The sequence below is a fragment of the Podarcis melisellensis genome, assembly GCF_964234715.1.
Source record: "Podarcis melisellensis genome assembly, chromosome: 2".
In the NCBI taxonomy this organism is placed as follows: domain Eukaryota; kingdom Metazoa; phylum Chordata; class Lepidosauria; order Squamata; family Lacertidae; genus Podarcis; species Podarcis melisellensis.
The window spans coordinates 6,064,738-6,082,642 of NC_138529.1; the positions used below are offsets into that span (position 1 = coordinate 6,064,738).

The following is a 17,905-nucleotide window of genomic DNA, read 5'->3' on the forward strand; positions in this document are numbered from 1 at the left end:
TGAGGGGGGTGACAAAATGGCAAAGATATGTGTGTTTGAAAAAATACCCTTAAAGCACATTTCGCCCCCTAAAAGAATTATGGGCACTGCAGTTTACCCCTTTCAGAGTTAAAATTCCCAGAAAACCTTATCAAACTGCAGTGAACAGAATCCTTTGAAGGGGTGTGTGCGCTTTAAATATACTTTAAAGTTACAGTGTGTGCACAGCCTAGTGAGACTTCTGACGCATAGGATAAGGGGAAGGGACCTGAGGTCTCCCTGGGAAGATGAGTGGGATGCTTTGGGAGAAACAGGAAGATTTGGAGGTGTGCTGTTGGAGTGGGCAGGCATTTAATAGGCAGGATGCTTGATCTCCCACACAGATCCACAGGGTCCGATCTGCTTTGTTCTCTCCCTTCCAGGAACTGAAGCAGGAACTGGGGCACCGCTTGCAGCTCAATGACTTGCTCATCAAACCCGTACAGCGGATCATGAAATACCAGCTGCTGCTCAAGGTGCTAACGTGGGAGGTGGAGTGTTGCTTTCCAAATCTAAGGCAAATGTGTGTGTGTGTGTGTGTGTGTGTGTGTGTGTGTGTGTAGGGGGTGAGACCAACAAGCTCCTGACCTGTAGCTAAGGAGAGACAGCAGCCAATATGTCTTCTGCTGGGTATGATATCTATAGCAGTCTTTGGCAGTGTGGACAAGTGCAGAACAGTGGTCTGTTTTAATAATAATACCTTTATTGTCAATGTACAACCTGTGTACCATGAAATTAACCAAGCCTCCCTCCCCCCCAACACTCAATCTCATTGCACTCTGTGTGTTTGTCGCACAACACACCAACCCCGAAAGACAGTTGCACTATATTATTTTCTGTTTTAAGGGAGAGATCCTGCAGCCTCATGTCACCTGCAGAACAGCAAACCATCCCAATGTCACAAAAGGAGTAGCTGGGGTCTCTGTTGGCTGCCTAGCGCCACCTGATGGGTAATGGTTGTATTTGCCTCCAGAGCTGGAACCAGGGTTAGGGCAGCTTCCAGTTTACATGGTAGCTGTCATATGGAGGCACTTGGTGGCTACAGTTCCTTGCGGAGTCCCCCTTGCTCCCCATTTCCCCAAGCAATGAAAGGTTTGAATGATAGCACTGCTGGGTTTAGTTCCCTTTGGAAGAAGAGAGCTCTTGAGACTTAAGCTTGTATCCAAAGTTGTCCACGCACAAGTGGAACAGACTCCTGCTTGCTTCACCTTCTGCTCCTTCCATGCATCCCCCACGCCCCCAAATATGTTCTGGAAGATTGGGGGACAGATTTAGGGGACATTGGAGGGCTGTAGTAGGGGGAGGAGGGTAAGGCGAAGTCCTGATGTGCAAGCAGAAGTCAGCTTATGCATAATACCAGCTTTATTTACAAATATGCAAGGAGGGCATCAGTGAAGGCAGGTGTATTCCTATAAGCAGACAGCACAGTCTGAATCATTTGTTTCATAAGAACATAAGAGCTTGAAGCTTCTTCAAGCCAGTGGCCCATCGAGTCCAGCATCCTGTTCTCACAGTGGCCAACCAGAGGCCTGTGCAGGCAGGATCCAAGCACAAGAGCAACACTCTCCCCTCCTGTGGTTTCCAGCAACTGGCAGTCAGAAGCATAGCTGTCTCCAACTGTAGGGACAAAGCAAAGCCATCATGGCTGATGGCCATCTCGCTTGGGGGCCAGCACTGCCTCCGGGGGAGCAGGGGCCACTTGGAGTTGGTTGCATGGCTTGGCTCCGGTGGAATCCCACTCCTACCACTAAAGAATGCACTGGTTCATTTCCTCTTTTCCCTCCCAGGATTTCCTGAAATACTATGGCAAAGCTGGCAAGGACACAGAACAGCTGGAGGTAGGACCCGGAGGCACTTGCAGCTGTTGCTCCCCAGTCCCAACCTTATGTGTGGACTGGATGTTATTACGCTGCTGCTTTCTTTCTTTCTTTCTTTCTTTCTTTTTCATATATTAATTTTTATTGAACTTTACAAGAAAAGAAAAGAAAAAACAATACATAACACTGTAAACACATTTATATACATGTTTTCCAAATTGCAAACTAAAAAAGAAAATACTTTTCGTAGCCAATAATATTACCAAATTCATGCTTCAAACATTACAATATATAAATCTTAGTTAAAATATTATAAAAGACTTCCACCGCATTCACCGCATGTCTCTTAGTTATCTTGCTCACCTTTACATCTGTTTTTCAATCATTTCCCTTCCTTAGATTCTTTCATAATCAGTCAAATCTTTATGTTCTCTATATTCTTCACAAGGTTAGTCTGGGCACAACCAAACTTTCATATTTGAACCCTGCTTATATAAATATTCGTTTAAGCATTCCCATTGTTTCTGAATTATAATTTTTGATTTATGCCTTATTAAATCTGTCAGTTTTGCTAATTCCAGGTACTCACATAGTTTACTTAACCATTCCCTTTTGTTGGGATATAATTTCCTTTCCAGTGACTGGCTGCCAACGTTCTTGCTGCTGTTGTTGCATACAGAAAGATGTCAATTTTGTCTTTGGGGATATCCTTACTCAAGATTCCTAATAAATATGCTTCTGCCTTTTTGATACATGATACTTTTATCAATTTTTTAATCTCTTCATGAATCATCTCCCAATTTTTTTTAATCTCTGGACATGTCCACCACATATGGTATAGAGTGCCTTTCATTCTATTACATCTCCAACATTTATTACTATTCAATCTATTTATTTTTGCTAGTCTGTCTGGTGCCATATACCCTCTGTGGTGCATCTTCATATAATTCTCTCTTAATGAATAGCAGGCTGTAAAATTTATATATTTTTTCCAAAACCTTTTTCCAATCTTCATAATCAATTGAATAGCCTTAATCCCGGGACGCGGGTGGCGCTGTGGGTAAAACCTCATCGCCTAGAACTTGCCGATCGCGTGGTCGACGGTTCGAATCCCTGCGGCGGGGTGCGCTCCCGTTGTCCGGTCCCAGCGCCTGCCAACCTAGCAGTTCAAAAGCACCCCCTGGTGCAAGTAGATAAATAGGGACCGCTTACCAGCAGGAAGGTAAACGGCGTTCCGTGTGCTGCGCTGGCTTGCCAGATGCAGCTTGTCACACTGGCCATGTGACCCGGAAGTGTCTGCGGACAGCACTGGCTCCCGGCCTATAGAGTGAGATGATCGCACAACCGTAGAGTCTGTCAAGACTGGCCCATACGGGCAGGGGTACCTTTACCTTTAATCCCGTTCCCACTTTAGCATATTCTCTCCTTTGACTTTCAAATCAGGATCTGCAGAGCTGTCCCACGAGGGTTACCACATGGTATGGGCATATTTTCATTCTGAGTATGCCTTGAGAAAGCGAGCGGAGGCTTCATTATGTTCCTGAGACTGCACTCATAGCTGACAGGGGTCTTGAATCCATATATCATAATAGTGTCTGCATGGAACTATGGCCCGTCAGTCTAAACAGGGCAGGATGTCCAGTGTTGTTTCACATGGCCTGCATCTCCTGGGTTTAATGACACTGGTGCTGCTGGCCATGGGTGCACAGCCAGACAGTCACCGCTTTCGCCCGACTGCTTTCCTTTGCCTTTCAGAGAGCTGTGGAGGTGATGTGTTTTGTTCCTAAGCGCTGCAATGACATGATGAATGTGGGGCGTCTTCAGGGCTTTGAGGTAGGCCCTGGGAATCAATGGCTGGCTTGGAGATTCTACAGATCCCGTGGGACCTAGGCTCTTAGCCCTGATTTTCCAATCAACTCTGCTGCAGAAGGCACCTTCATTTTTTGCAGTGGGGCTGTTCAAGGAAGAGAACCTTACAATTCCTCTTCAACCAGGCCTTGGGCTGATTCTATGGCCTTTTAAATGTGTTTGTGGGAGAGGGGGTTATTGTTTTATTTTTGTTTAAACTATTTATTTTGTGCTTCTATCCTGTATTTTAATCTTGTGAACTGCCCTGAGATCTTCGGATAAAAGGCAGTATAATCATCATCATCATCATCATCGGCATTTTAAAATGAGGGTCCTCCACCTCTGTGTATGTTGATCTGGGAATCATGAGCTTAAAATATAGGAACAAGTGGGTAGAAAAGGGAGTAGTAATTGAAAGAATTAGGTCTCAGGGCCTATCACATCAGGGCGTGTTGAATTTTTCAGCTTTCAAATTCCAAAAATGAGGGGTACTGAAAAGTTGGAAACATGACTTGGAAATTCAAAAGATATTTTGGTTAAATTAATATAGTTTTGTTTAGTAATGAAAATGTGTGTAAAATTGCATAGAAATTATTAAAAACAATTGCCAAGTACTTGCATTTGTTTTTGTTTGTTTGTTTATTAATTATTAAGCATTACCTGACATTTTCAGAAAGTAAAATTAAATATTATTTGGCTTTCTGAAAACAGTGTATGTGCATCTTCATTAAGCGTAGACGTTTCAAGCCAAATGTTGTCCAATCACAAAAATTATAGCAGATTTGTATTCCTCACACCCAGAAACATATTTAAGGCCCCTCACTGAAGCAATTTGCCCTAATCCACCCCCCCCCTTGTCCCACTGATTTGTCCTGAGGAAAACTGCTCTTTTGTTGTTGTTTTTGGATTGCTGTTTGTCCTGATTTAACACTAAAGAGTGGCTTTCCCTGGGAAAGGAGTTGGGCAAGGGGGAAACCACTTGGCCCCCTCCTTTCCAGGCACAGCAGAAGCAGAGGTGTGGGCGAGCCCCCAGACATGTTGTGAAATATGTGGCACAGCCCTTGTTGGGAATACACTGCTTTAAATGTAAGTGAATATTTCGGTGCTGCCTCAGATCTAAAAGAACCCAAACCTCTCTGCATATAGAAAGTTGCTAAGTAAAGAACAGGGCAGTTTTGTCCCTTCTCCCCAGCTGAGTAACTAGGATCTGCCCTCTCTTCTCCAGGGGAAACTGACTGCGCAGGGGAAGCTGCTGCAGCAGAACACCTTCTGGGTGACGGAGCAGGCAGGCGGGATCCTGGCCCGGGGCCGTGAGCGGCGCATCTTTCTCTTTGAGCAGATTGTCATCCTGAGTGAGACCCTAGAGCGGCGGCGTGGTCCATATGCCGCTCCAACTTATGCCTTCAAGAGCAGCATCAAGGTATTACAGGGCTAACAGCAGAGAACCTAGGCAAGCCTGTATTCCCGTACCTATCGCTGTTTACCCCCTGTTTCTGCGGTTGTACCGTGCATCTGCAGAATGTAATTGTAAGCACTGAATTTGGCATCCTGAGAGTCTATGCATGTGTATAACATTTTATATGGCTAGAAATTGCGAGTGAAATTCAACTTGGTGTGCTATTGCAAACGTTCTGTCTGTGTAAGTGTTTCAGCTTGTGAGACAGAACAACCCCCTTTTCTCCCCCAGTGCACTGTTCTGGGGGTTCTTCTGACTCCTCTCCTCAGAGCCAATTTAGGGGTGCACGCAAGGGGAGGGAGGAGGCCCATTGCAAGAGCCCTTGCACAGGGCTTCCACTGATGGGCTCATTAGCTGAATCCTGCCTTATATAAATGTATAGCCTTATGGCTGTGAAGATAGGATTGAAATGTGTGGGCATTGCTTGGGGTAATCTCGGGAGCAGAGAGCAGGGGTAGTGCAAAGCAAGGAAATACGGAAATTAGCTGGCTTTGCATTCTTTGTTCAGGTTTCGGAATGTAGCTTTTCTTGGCACAAGAATATAGGCTGGGCTTGGTGTGCAGAATGTTGATCTTTATTTAAAGCACAGAGATTACACAGCCTTGGTTATATCCAGAGAACCACAGAATTTCTAGGACTTCATGAATGTGCAGATGTACCCAAATCTGTTTTCTAAATAAATAAAGGCTCTTACTTTTGCTTGACTGCGAGGCCCTCCCTGTTTGTCCATTTTATTGCTAATAACTTCTTATTTTTCTTCCTTTTGAATGGCCATTTCCTATCCACTATCCATCTCAATGCCAGGTCAGCTGTTTGGGCCTGGAGCCCTGTGTGGATAATGATCCCTGCAAATTTGCACTGATCTCTCGTGGCGCAGAACGGGGCACCATCCGTTACGTACTGCAGGCAGCAACGTCAGAGATTGCCCAGGCCTGGGTGGCTGACATCAGCCTCATCTTGGAGACACAACGTGACTTCCTCAATGGTAGGGGGTTCAAAGAGATGTTCTGTTCCTAACTCTCTCAGGCACCCACTGCCCTTTAAACCACATCCAGCCTTCTTCAAGGAGTGATTCCTCAATATTTCTTCCTTCATTTTCCTCACTCCTGGTCTGGATGGAATATGAAAGCTAAGATGTTTCCACAATGCTTTGCAGAAGTATAGGAAACCAGCTGGCTTCTAGACGCGGGGGCAGGGAATAGACAATTTTCAAAGAGTAATTTGAATTAGAGGCTACTGCCTTTCAGTGAGCTTAAATACAGTTTGGCTCTTTCTGAGTGAAAGAAATGACCTAGCAATAGGTTTGTTTAAGTTTGTTTTAAGTTACCGTATTTTTCGCTCTATAAGACGCACCAGACCATAAGACGCACCTAGTTTTTGGAGGAGGAAAACAAGAAAAAAAATATTCTGAATCCTAGAAGCCAGAACAGTAAGAGGGATTGCTGTGCAGCGAAAGCAGCGATCCCTCTTGCTGTTCTGGCTTCTGGGATAGCTGCGCAGCCTGCATTCGCTCCATAAGACGCACACACATTTCCCCTCACTTTTTAGGAGGGAAAAAGTGAGTCTTATAGAGCAAAAAATACGGTATTTCTAATTCAAATCTATCAGAGTTGATCCCAAGTACAAAAAAAGAATATTTAAAGTGAAAAACACCCCAATTCCATGCCACCATATCATATCAGCAGGAATAAAACCATAATAAGGGCCCTGATATTTATTGAGCATTCATCCTGATTTGCTTGCACAAAGCTTATGCGGAGGTTAGGTTACATTTAGCTTTTATTGAGTATTCATTCTGATTATTTGGGGGGGGGGGTGTTAAATGTCAAGGACCATTCATTTGCTATGGTATTGGAGCACTTTAATCCACTTTAAATGGTGCAAACCTACAGTTCTGGTATGCAACTGAATCAGTAGGAATGTTCATTAAAAAGGTCATCTGGAGGTACAATCCATTCTATCTCTGTCTGTCTCTTTCTATATACCAGCCCCGACCCCCTGCTCTAATATTACATTACCATCTTCTCATGTGTGTGCAAATCAGGCCTTAATTGTACAATCAAGTGATGTACACGCATGTCTCAACTAGCCATACATCTTTACTTCAAGCACAAGCTGTACTTTGGCCTTTGTGAATCGAGCCAACACACAACTTTGGAAGGATGGGGTGAGTCCCAAAGTAGATGGCAGAGCGGAAGTGGACTGCCAGTAAGCAGGAGGTCACATTTTTTAACACTTTCTCAAATAAAAAGCTGAGAGATTTGTATTCTAAATCTTTCTCTCTGATATGCTGTGTTGAGAAAAGGTAGTGTGTCCCCCCCCACAAACATAGGGGAGCAATCAAAAATAGGATTCCCACCCTTCAGTTTGAAGTCAGACAGTAAAGATTTCTACCCTGCCATTTTGCATAATGTGTAGATCAGTTCTGAATGACTCTTAACTGCATGGACCATGTCTAGGAAACCTTTATTCCCCCAAGGGGAAATCTGTTGGAGACCACATGCCAGTGTGGGCAGGGGCAGAGCCGCCCCCTCTCTCTCTTAAGATATTCACTGCCCCATAATCTCTCACAAGAGAGAAATAAGTGTGTGGGGTAGTGATGATATTAAGAAATGGGAGTTGGGGGAGGGTGTTTGTTCATGGGATGGTGTCGATCTCAAGAGCTGCAATGCACCCTGGTGTGGCCTGTAGCCCCTCATCTGCTTGCTGGGCTTCCTCCTGTCCCTGCCATGCAGTTTCCAGGAGCTGCTGCCTTCAGGCACCTCAAGCACATTGAAGTGGTGGCTCCTGATGCAGCACCCCTCTCCTGCTTGATGAGGGTGCTTGAGACACCTTTTGACAGTGGCTTTTGAGAGCAGCATTGGAAGCTGCTTGAAGCACACCTGCGCAGGTGGGGCTGTGGTTCCTGCATCACTCCCCTGAGGAGTCTTTTTTTTCTTTCTTGCAGAAGATTACGTTTCACTAATGGAATTCAGAGCGTTTTGTGTTTCCAGTGCGTGACCCTGCAGTTCATTGCCCCTTTCTGTTTCCTTGCCAGCACTGCAGTCGCCCATAGAGTACCAGCGCCGAGAGAGCAAAACCCATAGCCTAGGACGCATTGGAGTCCCGCATCACTCACTGCCTGGTGGACCCAGCCGGCCCTGCTCCTCCGTCTCCATGGACCAGAGCAAGGGATCCAGCCTCCAGCCCCACAACGCCTCTCTCCCCTCCCTCTACCTTCCGGGCCCAGGCCAGCCTGAGCAACAGGCCTACGTTGAGGTAAGGTAGGAAGGTCTTAAACGGAAGATCCTTGATGAATTAACAGCTTTGTGAGGTTTGGCTGGCACAGGTGAAGTTCCTGTTCTAGCTTTGGAATGAAAGGGTCTAGTAATTGGCAACAGGAATTTGAAATTCAGTTCAGTGCTTACATTTGTTAAACCTCATTAACACATGTATAGTTTGCAAGAGCTACGTGAAGCAGAAAATGAAAACAATCGTTTGTCATTAAAACAATCCACCGTGTGTGCTGGCTTGAGATTGCATTGTACACATGCTGTCACAGAGACAAAGGAAGGTTATCTTTCCCACACAATTCATATTAGTATTGTCCAACAAAATTTCATTTAAAAAAATGCCCAAGGGGAGATGTTCCAAAAATGTAGGCATTGAACCTCATCAGAACACAACAAGGGCCTGCAGGATCAGTCCAGTAGCCCACCTAGACCAGCATCCTATTTTCACAAGGCCAGTCAGAGGGCTGTGGGAAGCCTACAGGCAGAACTTGAGCACACTAACCACTCCTCCCTTCTTGCCATTTCCACCAACTAGTATTCAAAAGCATTACTGCATCTGAGAACCTCCTTGTTAACAGCTGCTCAACAAAAAATGAGAAATTGGAGCTCAATGCTCAGTTAGAATTTTAGTCTCATTTGTAAGCCGTCCCGCAAATATTTATATCAAGGGGCAGTGTAGATAGCTTTAAGAATAAGAAGTAAAGAAGTAAATAAATGAGACATGTTTTCCTGTTTGGGACAAAATCTTGAGGTCTATTAAACTAGAGGATATTGACCTCATCCCATGCAGATGGATTTTCTCCTTGTACCCTTTCATTGATTAATCCAGAGTGGTAACAGCTAATGGATTGGAATCATCCGCTTGCTGCAGAAGCATGTGTTGAGCAACTCCAACTGTAAGTGTTAAGTTGGGGCGAACATATCAGACGACACAGCGATTCTTCCAAAGCAGCTCTTTATTTGCAAGCTGGAACAGAACTGAACTGAGCTCAGTCAGCCTGCTTATATAGAGCTCCAGAACAATTGTAACCGTTGCAACTTTCTAAAACTATCCAATCACTGAACGTCACTTTCGATCCTTCATTTGCATACAAACTATCCAATCACTGAACGTCACTTTCGATCCTTCATTTGCATAACTATCTACAGTATCCCCCTGCTGGCCCAGGGTGAGAACTTCAGTAAAAGACACCGTGGTGGATATCACCAATTGAGGTGTTGACAACAAAAAAAGTAAACATGGAATGGGAAAGAGTAACATATGAGGATATTACTAGGAAAACAGACTAAGGGGTAAATCTCAAACCATATGACCAAATTGAAAAGATGTTAACAGGGTGGCTGCAATACCACCAGATCAGTGACTTATTAAAGGAAAATAAAAAGAGAAATGGGTTCGAAGATAAAAAATCGAAATTCCAAATCGAGTTAATAGACTGTAAAGATAAAATTTTATCAAGAATCTAGAATGGTATACAAAAGACGAAGAAGTAAAGGAATCAGTGATAAAATGGGCAATTGATATTGGGCATAACATTGAATTGGATGCGTGGAAAAGATTATGGAAGGAGGGTTTGAGATTTACAGGATGCATGGCGCTTTAAAGGAAAACTTGCTAAAAATGATGTATAGATGGCATTTGACGCCAGTAAAATTAGCTAAAATGTATAGGGAAAAAGAAAGGAAATGTTGGAAATGTAAAAAGGCAGATGGGGACTATTTCCATATGTGGTGGACCTGCGATAAGGTAAAAAAAAATTGGGAATCAATTTATAATGAACTCAAAAAAATATTTAGATATACCGTATTTTTCGCCTCATAGGACGCACCGGCCTCTAGGACGCACCTAGATTTTGGGGGGGAAATAAAGAAAAAAAGTTTATTTCCCCCCCCCAGGCACGGGGCTGGCGCGGGGGAAGCCCGAGCGTCCCCCAACCCCAGCCCCCAGAAGAGCCTGCTATCCGCAAGCCTAGGGAGCTGCGCCGGTCTCCCCAGGCTTGCAGAAAGCTGTGTGAAGCCCGGGCGCGCTGAGGCTTCCTAATGCAGGCAGCTCTGCGCAACCCTCCAGAGCCCGGCGCAGCTTGGCGCCGGGCTCTGGAGGGTTGCGCAGAGCTGCGCAGACCCCAGGAAGGCAGGCAGCTCTGCGCAACCCTCCGGAGGCCAGCGCGGCTTGGCGCCGGGCTCCGGAGGGTCGCGCAGAGCTGCACGGGGACCCCGGGAGGGCAGGCAGCTCTCCGCAACCCTCCGGAGGCCGGCGCGGCTTGGCGCCGGGCTCTGGAGGGTTGCGCAGAGCTTCCTGAAGCCTGGAGAGTAAGAGCCTCTCGCTCTCCAGGCTTCAGCGACAGCCTGTATTCGCCCCATAGGACGCACCCACATTTCCCCTTCATTTTTGGAGGGAGAAAAGTGCGTCCTATAGGGCGAAAAATACTGTACTTTCCCCAAAAGACCGGAAGCGTGTCTATTAGGCTTAATAGGAACAGAAATTAAAATAGAAGATCAAAATTTGTTCATGTATGCTACAGCTGCCGCGAGGACCCTTCTGGCCCAAAGATGGAAAGTTCAAGGTATACCAACTATACAGGAGTGGCAGGCGAAGTTGACAGAATATGCAGAACTTGCCCAACTGTCAGGGAGGATCCGGGACCAGGGAGATCAAAGATACCAAAATAACTGGAGTAAATTTATTGAATATTTAAAGAAGAATGTAAAGAGGTCAAGACACTAGCAGGATTGACATAATACCTCCAATGTATAATAGTACTAATATGAGAATGATGTGCGTGATGGAAAGAGGATAAACATACCAGTTGTGGGGAGGGAGGGGGGTCGCGACTTGGCAGAGTCAAAGGGAATGTATGGCGCTATTACAATTTGTTGGAAAAGAATATGTAAGGAAAACAATAAAAATTCACTTGGGAAAAGAAAAAAAGAGAACTTCAGTACATAACAGTAAGAATATAATTGTGAGTGTGCTTAAGGGATGTTAGGGAGTGTGTGGTCTCTGTTAAGTGAGCTTATGCAACACAGTGTGTCACAGTTTCCCAAAGTGGAGACCAGGCTAGTGGCCCTTCCACTGCCACCAGGCAGAAGTCTTTATTTTTCTGGTTGCCTCCACCAAACAATCTCAGCTCACCTGGGTTTCAAAAAGAACACACTTAGGTCGTGTGTGGCTTGGCTTTTAAGCATAGGGTGGGCAAGAGACCACAAGGCTTTGTGAAAGAGGTTTAAATGTTCACTAAAAAAGAAGGTTTTAACATCTGAATGGTTATGTACACACAAAACAATCACCAAAGCAACCTGAGTCTGGACATCATCTGTTGCCAAGAGTAATGGGGTGGGAGGGAATTGGGTCTAGGGCCTCTGTTCTGAAACTTCAAACTGGGCAGCAGGTATTCAGGAAAAGAGGGACAGAGGAGGGGACCATTGAGTTCCCCTTGGGTGACTAACTGGAGAGCAGCCAGGGAGACTGCTAACTCTTTCCCAGACTGCCTGGGTGAGATGACGTCTTCATCATCTCACCTGCCAGACCCTCCAGATGGACAGGTGTGCTGCTAACCATTCCTCCCAGCATCATGGTCTCAGCCAGGCTGGTTCTGTGGCTTGCTCTGCTGCCGAGGTGATGGGTGAGAGAGGTAGAACTGGAGCCAGGCAAGAGAGAAGACAAGTAGACGTGTCTGCTGCTGATAAACTAAGCCTTTAATATCCAGTCCATAGATACTTGCATGCATGCATGTGAGGATATTCACACACTCCTCCAAACATGTTGCAGGGAAGGGGAGGGTAGAGGAAATTCAGAGTAGGTTTGTTACTCATAGGCATAAGCAAGCTTCCCCCATTCTGAAACCATCCAAATATTGTTTGTGCTCATTAACCACTGCCAATATCATAATCATTTTTATTCTTGTTACATTGACTGCCTCTCCTTCAATTTCCCTCTGTTTTAATTTTTCATTATAACTGTTGGAGTCATCTATCTGCTAAATAACCGTTCAGTAGTTATTGTTTTTTTCCTTGGTTATATTGTATTATTTCTGATGAGGATTATCTGTTGTTGTGATTTTTAAAAATGTTAATCACTAAAACCTATAGCAAGTGGGGAGGAAAGACGAGGAGCCCAAAGTAGTGAGCACTGTTCTGTGAAGACAGTGGTGAAGACAAGAGTGCTGATTTCTGTTCTCAGATATGAGTTGGAGGAGGAGGTAGGAAAGAGTGCTATGCTGTCTTTGGAGGCTTCAGGACTCTACAGGTTTCTGATTCCAGATTAGATGAAAAGGAGATCAGACTGATCTCTAATAGAGGCAGAGAGAGACACACACAAGAGATTTACAAGAGGATGCCTATCTGTTTTCTTTTTTGGGAAATTAGATGACTTCATTTGATGAATTGAATTGCCAGAATCCCTTCCAGGTCAGGGGTCTTGTGAAACTATGACGTTTGCATGGTGTGCTTTCGATGTGAGATGTTGTTTGACTTCAGCTATGCACAAGTTGACAGTTGACAAGCTATGCACACTTTCTCACATAATATGACACCAAATTGAGAGCACCCATCTGTGCTGGAATGTTGTCTACTCCCTACCCAGATTAAACCCGTTTTGCTTTCTGCCCCCAGCCATCTCGCAGCCAAAGCTCTCCAGGGCCTGGACCAGTTCACCTACCTTCCGATGGCTCCGAGGTGCATCTCTCCAATTCCTCCCAGCAGGAGTCCCTGCACACAGTGAGTTTTGGTAGGGCAGAGGAAGTGTTCCTTTTAATCTGAGTAAGGATTCAACATTCACAGTTGACATAACGATAATGATTCAGGTTCTGTTGCCCGTGGCCTTACTCATTCTTTCCATCAGGATTTAACTTTCATTGGGACTGACATTTTACACACACACACACACACACACGTCCCCACCACCTGACCACATGTTGCCACCGTGCCACAGACGCCTAGGAAAAAATGCAGAATCTGGCACAGGTTGCAGAATTCAAAGCTTCTGCCTATAGTGGCCTTCCCAGTGAGAAACCACTGACATTCTTCCAAAAGAATCCCAGGGTTCCCCAAAACACAGTCTGAAATTCATTGCTGTGTTAGTAGAGTATGTCCCCATCTCTTGCGTTGTTTACCATTGCTGATGCATTCATATGCCAGTAATTTTATTTCTGGAAAGCTTTCTGATGCTGTGCTTTCCTTCCCACAAGAGATTTTGAAAGCATGCCATATACACTTTTCTTCCTTCCATTTACCTGCAATCTGCTCCACTCTCAGGCTGAGAACATGGGCAGACATTGCCTAATGAGCAGTCTTATGCTCTTATCTTTGGTTTTGCTTTAGAGCAGAAATGAAGAAACTGTGGCTCTCGAGAAGCTGATGGACTGCAACTCCCACCGTCTCTGATCATTGGCTTTGCTGGCTGGGGCTGATGGGAATGTAAGAGCATAAGACAGGCATAGGCACACTCGGCCCTCCAGATATTTGAGGCTACAATTCCCATCATCCCTGTTAGCGAGGGATGATGGGAGTTGTAGTCCCAAAACATCTGGAGGGCAGAGTTTGCCTATGCCTGTCATAAGATGAGCCCTGCTTGATCATCCCAAGGGCCCTTCTAGCCCAGCATCCTGTACTCACAGCCAATCAGTAACCTATGGGAAATGCATAAGCTGATCTAAGATACCAGGTGCTTCCGAGATACCAGGTACTGGTATTCTGAGGTGTACAATCTTCGATACTGAAGCTGTCATGACTAGTAGCCATTAAGACCCTTATTGCCCATGATGGAGGTGGAGTCCAACACATCTGAAGGACCACAGGTTCCTCATCCCTGATTGAGAGTAAGCCTGAGTACCGGTAAGTATATATGGGCAAATTTGTTATACACAACTGATCTAGCCATAGCTGTTAGTTAAAAGGAACCTCTGTGTATGTAGGACATTGCTTCTCAAAGGCTGTGGCACAAGGAGAGGATGGGAAGCACGGCAGAAAGATTCAAGGAGAACAAAAAAAACATTTCATTATAGCATAGTATCAAATTATTATTTTTTGCAATATGTGGATAGATATATTTCCAAAATGAGAGCAAGAGCATAAAGTGATACTGAGAACAATCATAGTTGTGATCTAGAATCGCCGTCCCAATGCATTTCTTATCAATTAAAAAAAAAATGGTGTGGTGCAAGAAAATTTCTATTCTGAAAGTGCGATCCAAAGAAAAAAGGTTGAAAATCACTGATGTAGGAGACGAATTGAGAATTAAATCTGTAGATTAAAAGTTAAACTTTGTATCCCACATATGTGGGAGACACAGAAAAAGTGGGCTGTCAAGCCATTTAACAAAGTAAAACACGTACTGTATACATTTTTGCAGTTTACTAAAGTTTAGGAATTGGGCAATTACAGCTTTTTGTCCCTTTTATTTGAGGTTTGCTGACCTCCCCATATTCAACTCTGCTGCAGAGAATGAACCACATAATTTAGTAAGATAAACAATTACATTTCAATGCAGGCAGCAGATACAATACAGGTAATAAATCAGGTACAAAATACAAAAGTTGGCTTCCTAGATACACATTTGATCAGTTTGGAAACATGGTAGAAAGAGTCTCTTCTCAGAGACAGGATGAAGTATAAAAGATTATCTCCGTGGTTACAGAATTCCAGCCAGCGGAAGCAAGGGAAGTAAGCACACAGAGGGTCCTCTCTAGGAAATTTAAGTGCACTCTTTGTGTACTAGCCCTGTCTTGTCTAGCAAAACATACATTTGGCTGCAAACCCCACACTGTGGACAGAGGCAGAATACCAGAATATCTCTGAACACTAGATCTAAGTGTTGGCAACAACAGGAAAAGTCATCACCTTCATTCCCTGCCTTGCGTGTTTCAAAGAGGCATCATGTTGGCGGCGGCTGAGACACAAAATGTTGGATTTGATGCACCTTGGCCTGATACAGGAAGGCAGTACTTAAGATGATTAATTTGCATAATTTATACAGAATGCAGAATGCAGCTTTTCGCAGCACAGAATTGGATTACCCCATAGTAGATATATTGAACCAAAGTATTACACTGCCTTACCTGTTGATAAGATAAAGCCAATGGGTGTGCAGTGGCAGGAGCTCTGCGGTGGGAGTCTTGCAAAATACGTATCAGGAACCTTTCCAGAGTTTTCATTGTTCCTCTGTCCCTGACAGGCCCCAAGTGATGACGACGCCAGGCCGCTGCTCCCTGATCCTGAAGTTCCGGAAATCAGTTTCCCTCAAGGCTGTGCTCAACTTGCCCAACTTGATGAGGATGAGCTGTGACTCTTGGACTGTGAGAAAGCCCCTGTCAGACCAGTGGGGTGGGGGCTTTGACTGATCTAACTAGCTCTTTCCTCTCCTTCTCCCACCCTCCCTCCTTCTGCTGTCTCCAAGGGAAAGAGAGACACAGCAGCAGCATGATGCAAACTCTTGCTGCCCTCTGGTCCTGCTCTGTTTGCCCAGACACCCCCCCCATCCTATGAAAGGGGCGCAGAACCCCCACATTGGGACCAGAGAGCGCCGCTGGTGGCCCTTCCCTTTTCTCCAGACCCCTGTATATGCATGCTGTGGGGCTGTACGGGCTTCAGGTCAGGGCTCTTGGACGAGGGAGTTGGATTGTGTGAATTGAGAATTTTATTTTGTTTGTTGTAATAATAAAGATTTTAGTTAAAACAAACAAGGAGACAAATGGCTCCAGGACACCTCTGTCTTCTTGCAGGCTCTTCCATGAGTAACTCGTGCACCATGTGCTAGATCCCCTTCTCTTGGCCTTGCACTTTATTTAGGGCAAACCTTGTTGGCCAGTTTCACAACATCTTCCTCTACACTGCTTCCCCTCCTAGCACTGAAGAGATATACAGAGAGAGAGTGTGTGTGTGTGTGTGTGTGTACACACATGCATATACATACACATATATCTGTAATTAGAAATGAAAAATGGCCCTTAGCCTCTGACACATGAAGAAGGGAACCACCTTTATTAGCAGTTTTAGAATCTTGCCCAAGAGTGTTTTCCCCCACTCTGTTTTTTGAAAGAATGGGCTAGCCTAAGGAAGTTCGACCCAGTTCAAAGTTTACTTTTGAACTCACAATAAGTGACAAGATACATATGTGATACTGCCAAGCTGTGAACATTGCAGGTACATTTTAAATGGCTGGTTGGTTGGTTAAACGCAGAAGCAGACACCCTTTCCCAGTCGCTGCTTCATGTTTACTGTGGAATAGTCCTGCTACTTTAAGCTTGTGTTTGCTGTTCACAGTTGATGACTTAAATTTTGCCATTTGTACAATTTTGCCCAATTTCTGAACATACGAATCTGTATTGTGTGGTACATGTGTTTGGCTGTGTGCAGCCTTGGCATTATTATATTAAACTTATCCCAGATAATTCACACAGTGCAAGAGAAGGAAGCACATTTGAAGGTGAAGATCAATTCTCATGGGCAAATGTGGTGTTAAGGAAAAATATTAGGAAGTAGTGTGTGTGTGTGTTTGCATCAGTGCAGAAGGAGCTTAAGTAGGCAAGTCTTCTCTTCTGCATGCAGAAACACACTGGTAATTACCAGGGACCATTATTTGGTGCTTGTACCCCCCAAGCAACACTTTCTCCACAACAGTTGTTTGAGAGAGGGTAAAAGACCATATCTAGGGGCGGAAGCTTGATCCAAGCCAAAAGCCTCCCTGTGGTTCCTTCAGTTTCAGCAGACGCTGTCCCTATGTTCTCAAGTTATACTTTGAAACCAAAAGGACTAAACACCTTTAAAAATGTTTGTGGGATGGCAACTTGTGTGGTGTATAGGAAAGCCTACAAAAGACACACAGCGCTGCCTATATATATCTTGACTTCCAGAATCAGGTTACTAGCTTGATTCCAAATATCCTTTTCCCATTCCAGTCAATTTTTGCCCCTCACTTTAACCTGATTTGGGCTCACAAGGCAGGTCAGCATGTTTTGTTACCACAGTACTTCATTTATTGGTTTTGCATTTTCATTCTGGAGGAGAGGCAGTTGACGGTTTTCAACGTCAGTACGTTCAGTAATATTCAGTACGTTGACACCACTGGCTTCTCTACTTCAAGCAGAAAAATGTTTTGGAATGATCATGCTAAGGGACTTCTCTGTTATCTCCCATTAACATCAGAACAGACATCAAGGAAAACTCCCAAATCTGGGCAATCCCATTGTGCTGTTGCCTGTTAATAGGATTTGGCTTTACCTGACAGAGGAAAGGGTCAGGAAGAATGGCTTCTTCTATCAACTCCCTTCTTTTTAACAGGAGTCAGAAGTGCAGAGATGCAAATGAATGAAGCTCGGCTCTTTTACACATCAAAGGCAGCGTGGCTGATTTTAACAAAGGAGGATCTGCTCAAATGATGCTGCTGGTGTTACAGACCTGCCTGTGAAGTCTGCAGCAAGAAACACAAAAAACTATTTTCAATTAAGCAGTTTTGCACTTCTTTCCTGCACTTGGAAAGTAGAACCTTCCTTGGCTAC

General features: G+C 44.7%; 1 protein-coding gene across 6 annotated transcripts in view; it reads left to right on the plus strand.

The window, feature by feature from the left end:
- The window catches only part of ARHGEF25 (Rho guanine nucleotide exchange factor 25), a 75,874-nt gene extending 59,784 nt beyond the window's left edge, over window positions 1-16,090 (plus strand). For 5 of the 6 annotated variants that reach the window (XM_081900736.1, XM_081900738.1, XM_081900740.1 and 2 more), the window contains 8 exons: window positions 402-509; window positions 1,806-1,856; window positions 3,591-3,668; window positions 4,909-5,103; window positions 5,944-6,124; window positions 8,177-8,397; window positions 13,023-13,127; window positions 15,583-16,090. In XM_081900736.1, the coding sequence (XP_081756862.1) occupies window positions 402-509; window positions 1,806-1,856; window positions 3,591-3,668; window positions 4,909-5,103; window positions 5,944-6,124; window positions 8,177-8,397; window positions 13,023-13,127; window positions 15,583-15,693 (1,050 nt within the window). In that variant the 3' untranslated portion in view covers window positions 15,694-16,090. The remainder of the gene's footprint in view (window positions 1-401; window positions 510-1,805; window positions 1,857-3,590; window positions 3,669-4,908; window positions 5,104-5,943; window positions 6,125-8,176; window positions 8,398-13,022; window positions 13,128-15,582) is intronic. The other variant, XM_081900737.1, reaches the window with a different exon arrangement.
- The last annotated feature ends 1,815 nt before the right edge of the window (window positions 16,091-17,905 follow it).